The 20,541-nt window shown below is 43.0% G+C and overlaps 1 protein-coding gene across 4 annotated transcripts in view; it reads right to left on the reverse strand.

Moving 5' to 3' along the window:
* The window catches only part of dcc (DCC netrin 1 receptor), a 499,711-nt gene that overhangs the window by 249,575 nt on the left and 229,595 nt on the right, over positions 1–20,541 (reverse strand). For all 4 annotated transcript variants that reach the window (XM_004910366.4, XM_004910365.4, XM_002934447.5 and 1 more), the window contains exon 3: positions 10,897–11,181. In XM_004910366.4, coding sequence (XP_004910423.2) covers positions 10,897–11,181 — 285 coding nt within the window. The remainder of the gene's footprint in view (positions 1–10,896; positions 11,182–20,541) is intronic.

Consider the following 20,541-nt stretch of genomic DNA (forward strand, 5'->3'; position numbering starts at 1 on the left):
TGTGTACCAGGCTGTGCGTCACAAGACAGTGTGCGAGAAGTGACAAATGCTACCAGATGGCAGGGTGCATCTGGTGAGCAAAAGCTTAAAGGCAAAGACAAATGTTTGCTAGAAAACCCAGTGTTGCAGGCCGAGGAAGAGCCCACTGTAGGTTTTGAAGCGGTGAGTGATGAAATGCTGTGCGTGCATGATTTTGACAAAAATGGCGAGGCATGTGTGTCTGACAGAGTTGGCAAAAGTCTGGCCACTGTTTCCTCCCCATTGGATGAGAAACAGGAAAAGAAAGTGTGTGTGGTTACACGCATAGATACACATGTGTTAGATCCCGGTGATATAGGCAATAAGGCTGCCTTAAAGGGTTCTTTCAAAGGTGACCTACCCCTTTCCATTGATGGTAATCAAGTGGAAAATAAGCCTAAAACTACAGAGGCAAGTTTACTGGCAGAATGCGTGTCTGTGCATGATAACGATGACTCAACTAACTCAGATGTGATAACCCTGTTGAATGAAGTGACGCAGGAGTATGAAAGAGGGTCACTAGTGCCTGAGAGAAAGGACTTGCAGAAAAGCATGTGTGTGTACTCTCAGACTGAGATGAGGGTGTTGGATTTTTTCCATGCTGGGGAAAAGTCATGCTTAAAAGGGGGTGTGAATGGCACCTGCTGGTGTAGTGAAAAGCTTCTCCCTATCCCTTTAACGAAACACAAAGTGGAGAGACTTGAAATAGAAATCCCTTTAAGAGAGAGGGAGTTTCTGCTGGGATTGCAAGGTGTTTCGCCCCTGGGTCAAAACATAGGGGGGGGATATGTGAGAGAGGCAATGGGAAATATCGTTATTTGGTGTGTTTCCACCAGGGAATCCGTGTCCGAACCCACGGGCTCGAACAGAGGGGGAAGGTATGTGACAAAAAGGCTTGTCTCAGTGAGACTTGTCGGTTGGATGGCAGGTATATAGCACCCAGGCTGAGGTACTGGCTCCTTTAAATCTCCAGGGCAGGAGAGGCTAGTGCCCTGCAGTATGGTTAGAGAATGCTGGAGCCAATTAGGGAATGCTGGAGCCAATTAGGCAACAGCTGAAGCATTTAAGGTGAGCCTGGGTGTGCAGCAAGGGGTCAGTTTTCTGAGAGACTTGGAGGTTGAGCCTGGTCTAATTGAAGGTCACTCTCAGAGCAGGGCACAGTGCAGGAGCGCTGCCTGTGTTGGGAACCCCTAGAGGAGCTGGGGGTGCCACCTGCCACTGCGAGGGAGCAGTGGGAGTCGCGACCACATAGTTCAGTTTCTGAGAGAGACTGAGAGGGGCAGGCAGGACTGACGACAAGGTCCCCTGATTCTGGGACTCCAGAAAAGGACTGCCGGGCATTGGCAGTGAGGATTTGGGTATCCCGTGTGTTGAAACGACAGTCTGGTGAGACGTATGTTTTCTTGAACTGTTTACTTGCAAAATACCAAGTTGTGATATATACTGCTTTACTGTGGAAAATAAAGCACAGGCAGGAGCCTGATCATTTTGGTTGCAAACCAGAGTTGTCTGTCTCGTCTGTGAAGCCCAGATTACCATCCGCTACCGGCTGCTACCAGCTAAATCCCCACAATATATATAAATGCACAGGGAATAAGTGCCATGTGGTATGAGACACAGTAGAAAGGAGTTCCCTGCCCTGTAGAGCTTACAATCTAAGCGTTGGTAGTGCAATAAAAGACACAGTTTGCTCCAGTTCATGTAACTCATAGCAACCAATCAGCATTTACTCATTTCCTGTATCAAATAATTAATCGGTAGTTGCTCTGGGTTACTAACGTTGGATAGTGATGAGTGAATTAGCCCCGAAAATGAGCAACATGGTGAAAATTTTCAAGCATTAAAGTCCAAGGACTCTTTTCCTGCGCAAAATGCGTTAAAGTCAATGGGAGTTTTTCCATGGCAACCTTTTTCATGTGAAATACACTGGAGTCAACAGGTGTTTTTCAGCTACTTTTTATGCCCCAAACATGGGTCAATGGGTGCTTCGTTTTTGGCACTGAAATTATGTTTATACATTCTACTATGATATATACATATAAATATATATATATATATATATATATATATAGTTTTCTACCTAGTTTGGGAAAAGCCCAAGAAAGGAAGAGAAGAAGTTGATGTAGAAACGTCAAGTGAGATGAATTCTATTTGGACTTGGCGGTTTAATTATGAAACAATATAGGAATCTTAGCAGTGGAAACCCTAGCAGGACGGTGACTATAAACTCATTTGTGAGATGGATTCCTTTGCGAAATGATCAAAAGAGAAAAGTAGACTTTCACGGTCATTTCCCCCGGCTGTAGGGTTAATGCAAATTGTTTGCCCCCCTAAGTGCATTTACAGCTATCTGCACCGGCATCAAATAATTACCCGCTGATCCACAAGCAAATGTAAAGCAAAAAGCCAATGGTTCAAATGGCAGGTCAAGAGCAGCGTTTTGGAAAAGTGGAAAATAATAATCTACGCTGAAGCACCGTAAGGAGCTGAAGGAAATGTGGGGGCTGGGATTTAAGAAGAAAGGAGTGTTGATATTTACAATCTCCAAAAAATAGGATAATAGTAGTAAGAACTATAGCAAGAATATATTGTATAAGTCTAAGAGCCTTGTAATTGATCCCAACTAAGATATAATTACCCCTTATTGGGGGCAGAACAGCCCTATTGGGTTTATTTCATGGTTAAATGATTCCCTTTTCTCTGTAATAATAAAACAGTACCTGTACTTGACCCCAACTAAGATATAATTACCCCTTATTGGGGGCAGAACAGCCCTATTGGGTTTATTTAATGGTTAAATGATTCCCTTTTCTCTGTAATAATAAAACAGTACCTGTACTTGACCCCAACTAAGATATAATTACCCCTTATTGGGGGCAGAACAGCCCTATTGGGTTTATTTCATGGTTAAATGATTCCCTTTTCTCTGTAATAATAAAACAGTACCTGTACTTGATCCCAACTAAGATATAATTACCCCTTATTGGGGGCAGAACAGCCCTATTGGGTTTATTTCATGGTTAAATGATTCCCTTTTCTCTGTAATAATAAAACAGTACCTGTACTTGATCCCAACTAAGATATAATTACCCCTTATTGGGGGCAGAACAGCCCTATTGGGTTTATTTAATGGTTAAATGATTCCCTTTTCTCTGTAATAATAAAACAGTACCTGTACTTGACCCCAACTAAGATATAATTACCCCTTATTGGGGGCAGAACAGCCCTATTGGGTTTATTTCATGGTTAAATGATTCCCTTTTCTCTGTAATAATAAAACAGTACCTGTACTTGATCCCAACTAAGATATAATTACCCCTTATTGGGGGCAGAACAGCCCTATTGGGTTTATTTCATGGTTAAATGATTCCCTTTTCTCTGTAATAATAAAACAGTACATGTACTTGATCCCAACTAAGATATAATTACCCCTTATTGGGGCAGAACAGCCCTATTGGGTTTATTTCATGGTTAAATGATTCCCTTTTCTCTGTAATAATAAAACAGTACCTGTACTTGATCCCAACTAAGATATAATTACCCCTTATTGGAGGCAAAACAAGCCTATTGGGTTTATTAAATATTTAAATGATTTTTAGTAGACTTAGTTATGGAGATCCATATTACGGAAAGATCCCTTATCCGGAAAACCCCAGGTCCCAGGCATTCTGTACTGTACTGTCTATATTGACCATTGAGAAAATAAAGGTTATACTTATACACAGCCTGGGACAGCATTTGAAAGCCATGTTTCTTACCTACAGTAGAAGGCAGCAAATTGGATACAGACTGAGGGATTCTATAAAGATTTCAATGGAACACATGTAATTATCACAGCTAGATGCGCAGTTCTATAAAAACGTATATATATATATATATATGTGATAATAATGTGATGATGGGTTCTTTTTACCCAGTTAAACATCATTAACCAATTAACATTATGCCCTATATCGCTCAATAGAAAGAAGCAAAGGTTGAAAAGTAAAATATAAGAGTCGACAGCTCTTCTTTCAACTATGTGAGTTCGGGTTACGGCTATTAGAGGCTGTCCATTCCAATCCGAGTATCTATCATATAAAGCGAGTGCTGAGAAGCTCTGGCTGGATCATTTCTGAACATCTTTTCATTATTAGGTATCCTCCAGGATTGCCGGGCTAATTCGCTCTGTCAGAGGAATTTAGAGCATTCATCTTGTTTTAGAATATAAAAAGTTGGCTATGTTAAAAAATAGCAAATCATATTCAGAAGATGTTCAAGAACAAGAAGGTCTACAGAAGGCTTCGTTCTTGGGTGGAATTGTGAGGGCAAAAGGTCTGCAAAGTGATCCCAACACTAAAGTAGTAATCATTAGATTGAAAGGTCAAAGTTGTCCCACCATGATGAAAAGTCAATGTGACTGGCACGTTGGGATTAGGGTGGGTACCCTTACTCCTGTCTTCTGGCTTTATGGCCTTGTCCTTTACTGGGGTTTGGAATCCATTAGAATCATTAGATTGAAAGGTCAAAGATGTCCCACCATGATGAAAAGTCAATGTAACTGGCACGTTGGGATTAGGGTGGGTACCCCTACTCCCGTCTTCTGGCTTTATGGCCTTGTCCTTTACTGGGGTTTGGAATCCATTAGAATCATTAGATTGAAAGGTCAAAGATATCCCACCATGATGAAAAGTCAATGTGACTGGCACATTGCTGGGATTAGTGTAGGTACCCCTACTCCCATCTTCTGGCTTTATGGCCTTGTCCTTTACTGGGGTTTGGAATCCATTAGAATCATTAGATTGAAAGGTCAAAGATGTCCCACCATGATGAAAAGTCAATGTAACTGGCACATTGCTGGGATTAGGGTGGGGACCCCTACTCCTGTCTTCTGGCTTTATGGCGTTATCCTTTACTGGGGTTTGGAATCCATTAGAATCATTAGATTGAAAGGTCAAAGATGTCCCACCATGAGGAAAAGTCAATGTGACTGGCACAGTACTGGGATTAGTGTGGGGACCCCTACTCCCGTTTTATGGCTTTATGGCCTTATCCTTTACTGGGGTTTGTTATCCATTAGAAGAATATACATATGATCTTCGTAAGGTTGAACCTGGGTTCTTTGTGCCTTTTAGCTACTGTGCTTCCATATTGACACACAACCTTCAAATGCCCTATGATGAATACAATTACCCTTAGACCTATCAGTGTGAGTCAATGTGCCCCCAGGACAGGAAACTGGTTTTACAGTGCCGGCTCTGTTCTGCAATTGGTCTTAATATCTACCATTTAGGTAAATATAGAAAAATCAATGGTTACCACCAAGGGGGTCGTTGAGCTTTTCACTCTTGAGGAACAGTTATTGTAATATAAAAACTGTAGACAACATTGTTTAATTTTTCTTCAGAAATAATTGTAATTACTATTTTATAACAATCTCTGAAATATTGAATATCATTGTTTACTAGTGAACTCTCTGTACCTAATATTTCTATCTGTGCTGCCTGCAGATCTAAATGACATTTAATTCCATTAGGAAATGGGTAGAAGACAAGGAGTGGGGGGCATTCATGATTTCCACCATCCTTTGTGAATACAGAGCTTCTGAATGCAGTCATGGGGTGGACTCAGGTCTCTAAGCTTCATTGTCAGGGTCGGACAGGGCTCGAGAGAGACCTGGAAAAACCCCAGTGGGCCCCTCAGTCCCAGACCTGCTCCCCGTGGCACTGCAGGCTGCATTGCAGAAAGCCAGATAAAACCTATATGGCGTGATGGCTATAGTAGGGGGGGGGGGAAGGGGGTGTGCATAGGGAGGTGGGGGGCCCTAATATTCCAACAGGGGCCCTTGAAATTGTAGCCCCAGTGGGCCCCTGGATCTCCAGTCTAAAGATGTCCATTGTAGAGTGCAAATTCATTTAACATGCAAAAACATGGCAGATTGCAGCCTATTTTGCACTTTGCACCCTGCCTGGCATGTAATAAATGGCCTTAATAAATTACTTTCCAACAGAGGGAGCTATTTAAGGGAGGCTTTTGATTAACTTCTTCCAGTCACGTCACCTATTCCAATATATTTTACTGAGCCAATTTTTAAAGGGACACTGCCATGATATTTATGGAGTACTTTTTATTTCTAAATGACACTGTTACACAGCAAATAATTCCCTCTGCCATTTAATCTTTTATTCTTGAACCAACAAATGTATTTGTAGCTGTAATATTGGTGTGTAGGCGCCATCTCAGTGCCTTGTGCCTGAGTCTGAGCTTTCAGCCAGTGCTATACATTAGAACTGCTTTCAGCTAACCTATTGTTTCTCCTACTCCCATGTAACTGGAGGAGTCCCAAGCCGGACTTGGATTTCTTACTACTGAGTGCTATTCTGATACCTACTGGGAGCTGCTATCTTGCTCCCTTCCCATTGTTCTGCTGATCGGCTTTTGGGGGTGAGGGGGGGGGATATCACTCCAACTTGCAGGGCAGCAGTAAAGTGTGCCTGAGTCTGAGCTTTCAGAAGGAGCCAGGGCTACACATTAGAACTGCTTTCAGCTAACCTATTGTTTCTCCTACTCCCATGTAACTGAAGGAGTCCCAAGCCGGACTTGGATTTCTTACTATTGAGTGCTATTCTGATACCTACTGGGAGCTGCTATCTTGCTCCCTTCCCATTGTTCTGCTGATCGGCTTCTGGGGGTGAGGGGGGGGGATATCACTCCAACTTGCAGCGCAGCAGTAAAGTGTGCCTGAGTATGAGCTTTCAGAAGGAGCCAGCGCTACACATTAGAACTGCTTTCAGCTAACCTATTGTTTCTCCTACTCCCATGTAACTGGAGGAGTCCCAAGCCGGACTTGGATTTCTTACTATTGAGTGCTATTCTGATACCTACTGGGAGCTGCTATCTTACTCCCTTCCCATTGTTCTGCTGATCGGCTGCTGTTGAGGGGGGGGTTATCACTCCAACTTGCAGCGCAGCAGTAAAGTGTGCCTGAGTCTGAGCTTTCAGAAGGAGCCAGCGCTACACATTAGAACTGCTTTCAGCTAACCTATTGTTTCTCCTACTCCCATGTAACTGGAGGAGTCCCAAGCCGGACTTGGATTTCTTACTATTGAGTGCTATTCTGATACCTACTGGGAGCTGCTATCTTGCTCCCTTCCCATTGTTCTGCTGATCGGCTGCTCTATCTCGTGGTAATAAATATTATATGTTCTTAGCTTCTGCTTCTCACACTGAGTTATTAGGCTGCATGGGGATTCAGTTTAAATCCTCTTGTAGTTTTTACACTGATATCAGATTTCATGTTTAGCGAATGGGCTTCTAAATTACATACATGTATGAGGGATTCCCATCTCACACACAGTAAATGCTATAGGGACATATTCACTAGTGATATACACTCTCCCTCTGCCTCCTTGCTGATGTTTATGATGCTGTATATTTTGCCAAAACTAATAAGCCATCAATATGCTTAAATGAATGATTTACAACAAATATAAATAATGCCATAAATCAAACTGATTATACTTCTCTGGCGGATACACATGAGCCACAGTCATTTGTCAGAAATCCAGAACTTGAATTAGTTATATTTTCAGTCTAGTTAGCCTTGGATTTAAGGCATGCAAATGAAATTGGATTCTGCAGTGTATACAGGGAACTCTGAGTATCACTCATGTATTATAAGGGATAATGTACCCCCTACTGTAAATGATAAGGATATTAGCAGTCACTGAGGGGTTCTGTGCCCATATAAAGGCACAAGGCTGCAGGCTGAGTTATACAGGGAACTCTGAGTATCACTCATGTATTATAAGGGATAATGTACCCCCTACTGTAAATGATAAGGATATTAGCAGTCACTGAGGGGTTCTGTGCCCATATAAAGGCACAAGGCTGCAGGCTGAGTTATACAGGGAACTCTGAGTATCACTCATGTATTATAAGGGATAATGTACCCCCTACTGTAAATGATAAGGATATTAGCAGTCACTGAGGGGTTCTGTGCCCATATAAAGGCCCAAGGCTTCAGGCTGAGTTATACAGGGAACTCTGAGTATCACTCATGTATTATAAGGGATAATGTACCCCCTACTGTAAATGATAAGGATATTAGCAGTCACTGAGGGGTTCTGTGCCCATATAAAGGCACAAGGCTGCAGGCTGAGTTATACAGGGAACTCTGAGTATCACTCATGTATTATAAGGGATAATGTACCCCCTACTGTAAATGATAAGGATATTAGCAGTCACTGAGGGGTTCTGTGCCCATATAAAGGCACAAGGCTGCAGGCTGAGTTATACAGGGAACTCTGAGTATCACTCATGTATTATAAGGGATAATGTACCCCCTACTGTAAATGATAAGGATATTAGCAGTCACTGAGGGGTTCTGTGCCCATATAAAGGCACGAGGCTTCAGGCTGAGTTATACAGGGAACTCTGAGTATCACTCATGTATTATAAGGGATAATGTACCCCCTATTGTAAATGATAAGGATATTAGCAGTCACTGAGGGGTTCTGTGCCCATATAAAGGCACAAGGCTGCAGGCTGAGTTATACAGGGAACTCTGAGTATCACTCATGTATTATAAGGGATAATGTACCCCCTACTGTAAATGATAAGGATATTAGCAGTCACTGAGGGGTTCTGTGCCCATATAAAGGCACAAGGCTGCAGGCTGAGTTATACAGGGAACTCTGAGTATCACTCATGTATTATAAGGGATAATGTACCCCCTACTGTAAATGATAAGGATATTAGCAGTCACTGAGGGGTTCTGTGCCCATATAAAGGCACGAGGCTTCAGGCTGAGTTATACAGGGAACTCTGAGTATCACTCATGTATTATAAGGGATAATGTACCCCCTATTGTAAATGATAAGGATATTAGCAGTCACTGAGGGGTTCTGTGCCCATATAAAGGCACAAGGCTGCAGGCTGAGTTATACAGGGAACTCTGAGTATCACTCATGTATTATAAGGGATAATGTACCCCCTACTGTAAATGATAAGGATATTAGCAGTCACTGAGGGGTTCTGTGCCCATATAAAGGCACAAGGCTGCAGGCTGAGTTATACAGGGAACTCTGAGTATCACTCATGTATTATAAGGGATAATGTACCCCCTACTGTAAATGATAAGGATATTAGCAGTCACTGAGGGGTTCTGTGCCCATATAAAGGCACAAGGCTGCAGGCTGAGTTATACAGGGAACTCTGAGTATCACTCATGTATTATAAGGGATAATGTACCCCCTACAGTAAATAATAATACTAACAGTACCGCTGAGTCCCTATACACATTAATGCATTTGTAGTTCAGCAGATTTCAGCTGCGCATCTCTTGGCCTCTTGTTTTCTGTTACTTGTCAAATGTAAACAGTGGAAAATATGTTCTTTTGTGATGCTATTTATCCTTTGTCACATAAATGAAATGCATTGCCGGTTCCTATTGTAGAGCGGCTCGATCCCCCCGCTTCTCTGCAACCTGTACATCATGATCCCCCATCAGGTAAATACTGAGGAGCGGAACTACGCGCCTGGCAAATGTGCCAGCGATGGGAAATAGCGCAGAATGGGTTTCCTTTCATTCGAGCAACGTGAAGGTTCCAGCATGGAGGATGTCAATATATCTTTGTTTTATTTCATCCTTTACAAACAAGCGGGAAAAAAGACACCTCCACGTTGTTCTCACAACGATCCCTTTGAATGAGCAACAGGGTGCGCAAAATGCGTCGGGCGGCTGTCAGGGGGAATTAAGTCTAATACAGGGAAGGGCGCTCAGAGGAATAAATAGGGATGAGCGTAAGTGACAGCGGATAACAATAATCATATTCCATTTCGCAGGGCTGGCTATGGATTAAAGCTGCCATACACACTAATGCCTGAAGCTTGGGCCAAATGCATGACTTTCCCTCTGGGCAGATGTGAAATTGTTTCTATTGCGACCTCAATGCCCAGTAAGTTAGTGTGCCAGCTGGGGCATTGATTTGTGTTAATGCTGCGAGCACAACAGCAAAGTACTGGACTCGTAAAGACCAGTAGCACAGGAGACAGCTTGCAGCCAATACTAAGCACAATTCAGCAGGAACAGCCCCCTAAGTTTGCTCATAGCCTGTACCGAGAGATACCATAAAACTATGGCAGCATAGGGATTCCCCTGTACTAAGCACAATTCAGCAGGAACAGCCCCCTAAGTTTGCTCATAGCCTGTACAGAGAGATCCCATAAAACTATGGCAGCATAGGGATTCCCCTGTACTAAGCACAATTCAGCAGGAACAGCCCCCTAAGTTTGCTCATAGCCTGTACAGAGAGATACCATAAAACTATGGCAGCATAGGGATTCCCCTGTACTAAGCACAATTCAGCAGGAACAGCCCCCTAAGTTTGCTCATAGCCTGTACAGAGAGATACCATAAAACTATGGCAGCAAAGGGATTCCCCTGTACTAAGCACAATTCAGCAGGAACAGCCCCCTAAGTTTGCTCATAGCCTGTACAGAGAGATACCATAAAACTATGGCACATAGGGATTCCCCTGTACTAAGCACAATTCAGCAGGAACAGCCCCATAAGTTTGCTCATAGCCTGTACAGAGAGATACCATAAAACTATGGCACATAGGGATTCCCCTGTACTAAGCACAATTCAGCAGGAACAGCCCCCTAAGTTTGCTCATAGCCTGTACAGAGAGATACCATAAAACTATGGCACATAGGGATTCCCCTGTACTAAGCACAATTCAGCAGGAACAGCCCCTTAAGCTTGCTCATAGCCTGTACAGAGAGATACCATAAAATTTAAGTCTATATATTCTACAAAGAAGCACAGATAACAAGGGATATATAGGAGCAGTATATATATATACTGTATGCACATACACAAAACGGCTCCATTACCTGACAGAATGCGGAGTTCGGCTTCATTTCCCACTCTGGAGCTGCCAGGATTTTTCGCCAAACATCTATAAACCCCGCCATCTGCTGTTTGAAGTCGGCTAATCTGTAACGTCCCCGAGGGCAGCACCAGCAGGCGGGTGTCCCCGGGCGCCACTTTAACATCCTCTTCGTTTCTCTGCCATGAGATGGCGGGCATGGGCTCCCCCACGATTTCACACTTTAACAGCGCCGTGTCCCCCACAAACGCCGTGACAGATTCCGTCTGGGAGAGGATCCTCAGGGGACCTGCGAAGGCAAAGCAAATAAGTTTAAAGCTGGAGTCTATTGGGATCAGACTGCTTAAAGGGAAACTACACCCCCAGAATGAATACGTAACCAACAGACAGTTTATATTATATTAAGTGACCTATTAAAGAATCTCCCCAAACTGGAATATATATATCAGTAAATATTGCCCTTTTACATCCTTTCCCTTGAGCCGCCATTTAGTGATGGGCTGTGTGCTCCCTCAGAGATCAGCTGACAGGAAGTGATGCAGCTCTAACTGTAACAGGAAGTAGTGTGGGAGTAAAGGCAGAACTCTGCCCATTCATTGGCTGATGGGGCCTAGCATGTATGTGTGCCTTGGCTTGTTTGTGTGAATCCTATGATCTCAGGAGCCTTCTCTCCTTTGAATGGCTGCCCCTGTAGCTACACCCCTATATGCCACATCCCTATTATGCCACAGTCATCCCTAGTCATGTTATGACCATTGCCAGTTATGCCCAAATCAGCCCCCACCTCCATTCTCAAAGGGGTGCATGAGCTTGGACGGCCTTCAGAAAATCCAGTTGGGTGGACTATGGACATAACAGTGATGGGCCTTGACTACAATAGCAACAGCAATGGCAAATCTATGGGCAGTCAGTGAGTAAAGTCGGGGAGACTAATGCCGCTGTGATGGTTCCATCATACAGAAGGGCTCATTCACTCATGAGATTATTCTGTAAGCAAAACCCTAAGGAATTAAAGGGCAAATGGGCACAATCCTGCAGTGGCGCCTTGTAGGAATCGTCTTGGGCGGATTAACTGCACATTAGTTTATGCTAAATACATGCAAATTGCTGGGAAGCCTTATCCTATTAAATACTGAGCTAATGCACGAGTCTAATCCAGTTATTATTTGTATGGAAGCCAGAGGGGGGGGCCGTATCATGGCAAATGGGACAATAAGGGTAAAACAGAGAGCAAACTATACGGCAGGCAGCAGAATGGACCCCATCCCATGTTTATATAAGATTATATATTAATAGCATTATGTTTAAATGTAAATGGATCCAGTGAGTGGTATGCCTATGTGTGGCCCCAGAGACCTTCCTATTGGGCATTGAGGGTAACGGAATGGGGCTCTATTCATTATTCTGCCAGCTGTGAAGCTCCAGCATTTGAACTGCTAAGTGAACAAATATAATGTCTCGCCCTAACCCTTCAGACTTCTTTCAGATGAACAAAGGAGGATGGGAGTTGTAGTTAACAACAGCCGAACACATAAGGGCTCATTTACTGGTGGTGGGGCAAGTTGCCATATATTTTCATATTTTGCACCCTGACTCAGACAATAACCTGCACTGCCCTCTATATTCAACAGTGACAAATGCAGGTAGCACCATATTCACGAGGAATGGCAGGGCTGTAACTAGGGGTACGAAGAATAGACACCTGCCTAGGGCGCAATGGCGGGCACTAGGCAGGCACCTCTTTTGTCTACCCCTGTCCGGTATCTCTCAATCGACACTGGTCACCGTACTCTCCCCCTCCAATGTCATCATGCAGGTTGCCTAGGGAACCTGGCCACCTTGGCCAACCTCGGAGGAACAATATAGGCACATAGCTGGGTATAGGCACATAGATGTCTCCTCTCCCACCCTCTACATGTCCCCTAACATGTGTGTCATCCAGACAACAAAAATTAAGGAGCATTGGTGGACAGTGTCAGACTGGGGTGCCAAGGGCCCACCATAAAAACTTAGGCCCACTCTCCCCTTCTCTGTTCACTCCCTTTCTTTAGTCTCTTAATTACTTCTTTTTAAATACTATCATCTATCCTTTCCTCAATTTATTCTCATATAGAAATGAGTAATGGCCATGGTATAGGCATACAAGGCAAATGATTGGGTGAGCTGGAGGGCCCACTGACACCAGGGCCCATCGGGAGTTTTCCTGGTATCCTGGTGGGCCAGTCCGACTCTGTTGTGTGCACAGGGTGCAAAGGAGCAAAAAAGGATCTAAAAACTGAAATAAGGTGCAGGGCAGGGGGTAAAGATGGGGTGCCTTGTGCCCACCGGCCCCTTATACACAACTAAAATCCACTGAGAGGAGCTGAGAGCAAGAAGGCCTGTTAGAAAAGCTACATCTATAGACAGCAATGCACTTTCTTCAGTTTGCCTTTCTCTCTCTCCCTAGGGCCACACAATGGGAGGCCACGCCGACCGTGCCTGTCTCTGCCCCTATTAATTGAGCTCTAGGAAAAACTGCCTCATCCTCGACTACATCCTAAAGGTTAATGCAAACCTGAGCATACCCTTTAATGGGGGATGTGATTTCCCCAATGGAGAGAACTTTCACTTGCCTCTAATGATTGCCTTGACCTTTTCCATCACTTTGGGAGTCTATGCAGCTCCCCGGCAAATGGTGCCTAACGGTGGAACATCAGTGGCAGCTCCCTCGGCTGACAGTCATTTGATTCACCAAAAAGTCACTTCCCAGTATATAAATCTACGTGATACAGCCGATGCATAGTTTGTTCCATCGGACGCAGAATAAAGCAAATAATAATCCGAGATGCAATGGCGGATCTACAAACACAGGGCAGAGAGAACATAATCCTGTGTTGCACTGAACACTTTGCTTTTCTTTTCAGATGATTTATTTATCCAGTTATGATATTGATCTATTGATCCTACCGGTTTCACACTGGGCACTAACAAGATATAATTCATAAAGACAGCAGGCAATTGCCTCCTCCCGCTGGTTAGCCATATAGGTGATCTTCTGCCGCCCGGCCTACAAAGCTTTTATAAAATGATGGAGCTGCTGTCCGACCAACTCTTAAATGGAATCTATATCCTATTCAATACAGTATCAGCATAAAGCCAGCTGGGCTTGGAGAGCATTTATTATTGTACATTTACTCAGCTGTAGCCAATATAAGGCCAAACCTTGGGCGGGGGGGTGCGGTTTGAGGTTCTGCGGCAGATTATGTTAGATTGGCTGAGGATGCTGGGAATAACAGTGCTCTGCAAGTGAAACCAAATCCACCCCCAAACTGGCTTAGGATACTGGGAATAACAGGGATCCGCAACTTAATACAAATTCAGCCCAAACTGCCCGAGGATACTGGGAATAACAATGCTCTGCAACTAAAACCAAATCCACCCCCAAACTGGCTTAGGATACTGGGAATAACAGTGCTCTGCAAGTAAAACCAAATCCACCCCCAAACTGGTTTAGGATACTGGGAATAACAGTGCCCAGCAAGTAAAACCAAATCCACTCCCAAACTGGTTTAGGATACTGGGAATAACAGTGCCCTGCAAGTAAAACCAAATCCGCCCCCAAACTGGTTTAGGATACTGGGAATAACAGTGCTCTGCAAGTAAAACCAAATCCACCCCCAAACTGGTTTAGGATACTGGGAATAACAGTGCTCTGCAAGTAAAACCAAATCCACCCCCAAACTGGCTTAGGATACTGGGAATAACAGTGCTCTGCAAGTAAAACCAAATCCACCCCCCAAACTGGTTTAGGATACTGGGAATAACAGTGCCCTGCAAGTAAAACCAAATCTGCCCCCAAACTGGTTTAGGATACTGGGAATAACAGTGCTCTGCAAGTAAAACCAAATCCACCCCCAAACTGGTTTAGGATACTGGGAATAACAGTGCTCTGCAAGTAAAACCAAATCCACCCCCAAACTGGTTTAGGATACTGGGAATAACAGTGCTCTGCAAGTAAAACCAAATCCACCCCCAAACTGGTTTAGGATACTGGGAATAACAGTGCCCTGCAAGTAAAACCAAATCCGCCCCCAAACTGGTTTAGGATACTGGGAATAACAGTGCTCTGCAAGTAAAACCAAATCCACCCCCAAACTGGTTTAGGATACTGGGAATAACAGTGCTCTGCAAGTAAAACCAAATCCACCCCCAAACTGGTTTAGGATACTGGGAATAACAGTGCTCTGCAAGTAAAACCAAATCCACCCCCAAACTGGTTTAGGATACTGGGAATAACAGTGCTCTGCAAGTAAAACCAAATCCACCCCCAAACTGGTTTAGGATACTGGGAATAACAGTGCCCTGCAAGTAAAACCAAATCCGCCCCCAAACTGGTTTAGGATACTGGGAATAACAGTGCTCTGCAAGTAAAACCAAATCCACCCCCAAACTGGTTTAGGATACTGGGAATAACAGTGCTCTGCAAGTAAAACCAAATCCGCCCCCAAACTGGTTTAGGATACTGAGAATAACAGTGCCCTGCAAGTTAAACCAAATCCGCCCCCAAACTGGTTTAGGATACTGAGAATAACAGTGCCCTGCAAGTAAGCTTAGAAAATTAATGCAAATTTCAGTCCAGACTGGGGGAGGATGTTGGGAATGTGACTGAATGCAAATTCAGAGTTGCTAAGGATGCTGGGAATAACAGGGCAAAGCATCTTAATGCAAATTCAGTCAAAACTTGTTGAGGATTCTGGGAAAAATGCAAATAAATGCAAATTCAGCCCAGACTGGTGAAGGATGCTGGGAATAACACTGCTTAGCAATTGCATACAAATTCAGCCCAGAGGATGCTGGAATAATAGTTTTTGAGATTTTACAGTGATTTCTTTCCCAGTGAATCACTGTTTTTAAGAATTTTTCTGTATCTAATATTTATTGGTCTCAAACTGTACATCACTGCCTTAGAAATTCATATTCAAGTTTTTCCCCATCAGTTTTTTCCCCATTATCTAAAAACCTTAAATGTTCTCGTTTAGATGAATGGAGCAAGTAACTGGAGTGTTCAGGGCCAAACAAGACAACACTTTCTTCTAATGACCCCCACCTCAATTAACCAACTCAAGAATGTTCATAAATACTGAAAACTGAGATTATAGATTATTCAAGACTGTTCTAGAAATTTGCTAAATCTGCCCTTCAGTGGCAGGAAGTCCCTAGTTTATAGCCAAACGTTTTCATCCAACGTCCTCCAAGCTCCAAGCCAGATATCGTTCCTTCCTTTGTAGAAGACCTTGTAGACCTTTGTAGAACTTTTTCCAGATATCTTTCCTTCCTTTGTAGAAGACCTTGTAGACCTTTGTAGACCTTTTTCCAGATATCTTTCCTTCCTTTGTAGAAGACCTTGTAGACCTTTTTCCAGATATCGTTCCTTCCTTTGTAGAAGACCTTGTAGACCTTTGTAGACCTTTTTCCAGATATCGTTCCTTCCTTTGTAGAAGACCTTGTAGACCTTTGTAGACCTTTTTCCAGATATCTTTCCTTCCTTTGTAGAAGACCTTGTAGACCTTTGTAGACCTTTTTCCAGATATCTTTCCTTCCTTTGTAGAAGACCTTGTAGACCTTTTTCCAGATATCTTTCCTTCCTTTGTAGAAGACCTTGTAGACCTTTGTAGACCTTTTTCCAGATATTGTTCCTTCCTTTGTAGAAGACCTTGTAGACCTTTGTAGACCTTTTTCCAGATATCTTTCCTTCCTTTGTAGAAGACCTTGTAGACCTTTGTAGATCTTTTTCCAGATATCTTTCCATCCGTTGCTCTCGTTGATGTTTCTATTGGTAAAGCTGCTCTTTTTATATGAAGCAATTTAAATGTTAAATTCCGTGTTCTCTTGCTAAATAACAGTACAATATTTACCCCAGCGTCCCTCACAGCCGGGATCATAGTGCCAAGGAATAAGGCCAATTAAGCAAACCAGCTGGCCGCTTCTTGATATTGCCAGTAGACTCTTCCATCCGGAGAGCGCTAACTAGCACTAATATTACGGTATCAACTGCTTTTAGGTTACCCTTTCCTTGCCTCCTACTCGCTTGGCTCGTTTCTCAGCACTGGCAATTAAATCTTTTCAATTTTGTCACCGGCTCCCTCCCCAGAGGTAGACTTGTACGGCGGGGGGGGGGGGGGGGGGGGGCCTCCATACCTGCAAATCAATTCTAATCTAGAAATGGTGCATAATTCTTATTTGCCCTACAGCACAGACGGCTGCCTATCGGGATCTGCATCTTTCCCCACAGAAGGTCCAATTATGAAGTAATTAAAGTTCACTTAATATAAATGCTTATCATTAAGGGGACAGAGCTCGGGGGTTCTAACGGCACACAGATGAAATATTCAGTGATTTAGTGCTAATTTCCTTCGGGGAGAGAAGATTTTGTTGCAGTTTATTTAACAGGGGAACCTGACCCTTTTCTTTCAGATCAACTTTATTTTGCCATCAGTTCAGAGACACAGATAACTCCGGAAATTCCACCTCTTTCTACTGGCAGTTAGACTGGCACTAACTGTCATATTGGCTCGGCTTATGCTCCGGCCTTTATATTACTGAGATAAAACTCTAAAGGGAGACGGTAATCTCATTTGGAAACACTGTTTGTCTTCCCATTTTGCAAATTCTTTCCATAGATAAATAGAATTAATTTGAGTGGGAACTGCCCCGAGGCACCTCGATACTGAATTGCGCCACCTAGTGGTAAATTGTTTCTGCAAATCCCTACAAAGAATATCTGGCCAATACGGCGGCATGTGATTTATGTAGGTAAATACAAAGAGAAGGAATATTCTGCGCACATAATCAGCTATGTGTTTATACAGGTAAATTGATTAATTATTAATTAATAAAATAATATTGTTTCTTGTAATGTATGAAGCATGCCAGCCCCACCCAGCCATGGTCTCTACTGACAAATGTATTGTTCTTATTGGGACCAGCAGGGCTGGCCTTAAGCCAATTAGACCTATTGGGCCCAATAGGGCTCCGAACCCATGGGGGTCCGCACCAACAGGAATAAGCACATAAAGCTGTTCTGTGCCAGCTGGCAACACCATTTGTAGGGGGCCCCACCAAATTGTCCCAATTGGGCCTCACAGTTTATAAGAGCAGCCCTGGGGACCAGTGTCAAGCACAACCCAAGTTTTACTCATACTTAGCCCACTGCCCCAAGAATAATGTTCTTTTAGCTATTTAAAGGGGAACTCCAGCCTCCAAATGTGTTAAAGAGCCACACACACACAGAAACCCCTAATATCCCTATCCCTGTAATCTGTTCCCTCAAAAAGTTTGAATAAATACCATTTTATATGCTGAAATCCAGCTGCAAAACTGTTCTTCTCTTTCTGCATCATTTGAAATCCTGGCAGGGGAGGAGGGACTAAAACACTGATGTTACAAATTGTAACAACTTCTCCACAGCTTACAGACAGCATGCAGGAACTACATAACCCACAATGCATTGCACTGGGATGTTCTTTTCCTTATTGACATCACATGTGCAGCAGGGAATTGTGGGATTGGGAGGCTGCAGGCTGAAGTCTTCATTGCATTATTCCTGTTCGGTGTCACTTTAAGTCACTTTCTTATCATTGTTTCAGAGTCTTCATTCCTGAAGCCGCTTTTTTGCTTGTAGCGCTTTATCAGTATTTGCATTAGTTTTTGCTCTTGTGAGTTTCATTTGCAATAAGTTTTAGTATATTCCCAGCCGATTCCCTCCCCTCCGCTATCTGTGTCTCTGCACACTCTTCCATTTAAATGACTGTTGATATAATCTCTCCTTTTTTTTGTTTATCTCCCCTGAGGTTCAGGTCCTATTACTGTGAATAAAGAAATTGTATTCAAACTGTTGGGAGTCGATTCGGGATATAGTCGTGTCAGTTGCGCCCATTGTTCCAGCTCACCGGGCGGGTGGGGTGGGTGCTGGCACCTAATACCCCCCCCCCCCATTAGGCAGAGATGTAACAGTTGTGGTTTGTGAAGTGGAAGAACTGCGCAGCCAACATGTGACCCTGCGAACACTTATCTCCTAAATTCTCTTTAATTATACCGGAGATCCTGCCAGCACTGACGCTCACGCTTGACGCATTTTATTCCAAGAGCTTTATGTTCTGAAAGTAATTAATTAAAAATACACTGATAAAACCAGTTCATCAATACATTTCCTCAATGCTTAGACATATATAAAGCATAATATTATATATATATACTGTGTATATGCTATACCATCCCATATATACACTTTTGAGACACCTGCCTGTCCAAAATCTTATCCCCAAACCAAAAGGAAGTTGCACCTCCCTTTGCAGCTATAGCAGCTTCAGCTCTTCTGTGAAGGTTCCCCTTAGATACTGGAACATTGTTGGTGGGATTTGCCTCCAGACAATTATAAGATATTGGGTATTGATGTTGGGTGACCAGGCCTTGATCCCGTTGGCTCTCACTTAACTGGCCCTTTAAAGGAAAATGATAACTTGAGGACAATCCTAGGGCCCCTCAGAGGTCTTTCTCCTCCTGAAGCGCACCATTGGGCACTCACAGGGTCCTTTAAAGGAGAATAAAACCTTGAGGACAAGCCTAGGCCACATTATTCCCAATATGATTGTTTTGGCTCCAATAAGGGGTAATTATATCTTAGTTGGGATCAAGTACAGGTACTGTTTTATTTTTACAGAGAAAAGGGAATGATTTAACCATTAAATAAACCCAATAGGGCTGTTCTGCCCCCAATAAGGGGTAATTATATCTTAGTTGGGATCAAGTACAGGTACTGTTTTATTATTACAGAGAAAAGGGAATCATTTAACCATTAAATAAACCCAATAGGGCTGTTCTGCCCCCAATAAGGGGTAATTATATCTTAGTTGGGATCAAGTACAGGTACTGTTTTATTATTACAGAGAAAAGGGAATCATTTAACCATGAAATAAACCCAATAGGGCTGTTCTGCCCCCAATAAGGGGTAATTATATCTTAGTTGGGATCAAGTACAGGTACTGTTTTATTATTACAGAGAAAAGGGAATCACTTAACCATGAAATAAACCCAATAGGGCTGTTCTGCCCCAATAAGGGGTAATTATATCTTAGTTGGGATCAAGTACAGGTACTGTTTTATTATTACAGAGAAAAGGGAATCATTTAACCATGAAATAAACCCAATAGGGCTGTTCTGCCCCCAATAAGGGGTAATTATATCTTAGTTGGGATCAAGTACAGGTACTGTTTTATTATTACAGAGAAAAGGGAATCATTTAACCATGAAATAAACCCAATAGGGCTGTTCTGCCCCCAATAAGGGGTAATTATATCTTAGTTGGGATCAAGTACAGGTACTGTTTTATTATTACAGAGATAAGGAAATATTCCATGGTAATATAGACTCCATGGTCAATATTAAATTCAGGACCCCCAGCACTCCCCATATATTGTGCTATGGGACTATCTAGGTAGGTATAAAGCTACGGAATGGCACAATTGCAGTCTTTCCAGAAAATATTAACTTCCAGAAACCTGAAAGCCTTCAATCCAATTTCTCTCTTCTTCTTTTTTTTTTTTTTTTACCTAAAATAACTTTAACCTGCTGATTTTGGGGGCTGTGCATGTTAATGGCGCGTTAATGAACC

Source organism: Xenopus tropicalis, chromosome 1 (genome assembly GCF_000004195.4).
Source record: "Xenopus tropicalis strain Nigerian chromosome 1, UCB_Xtro_10.0, whole genome shotgun sequence".
Lineage (NCBI taxonomy): Eukaryota > Metazoa > Chordata > Amphibia > Anura > Pipidae > Xenopus > Xenopus tropicalis.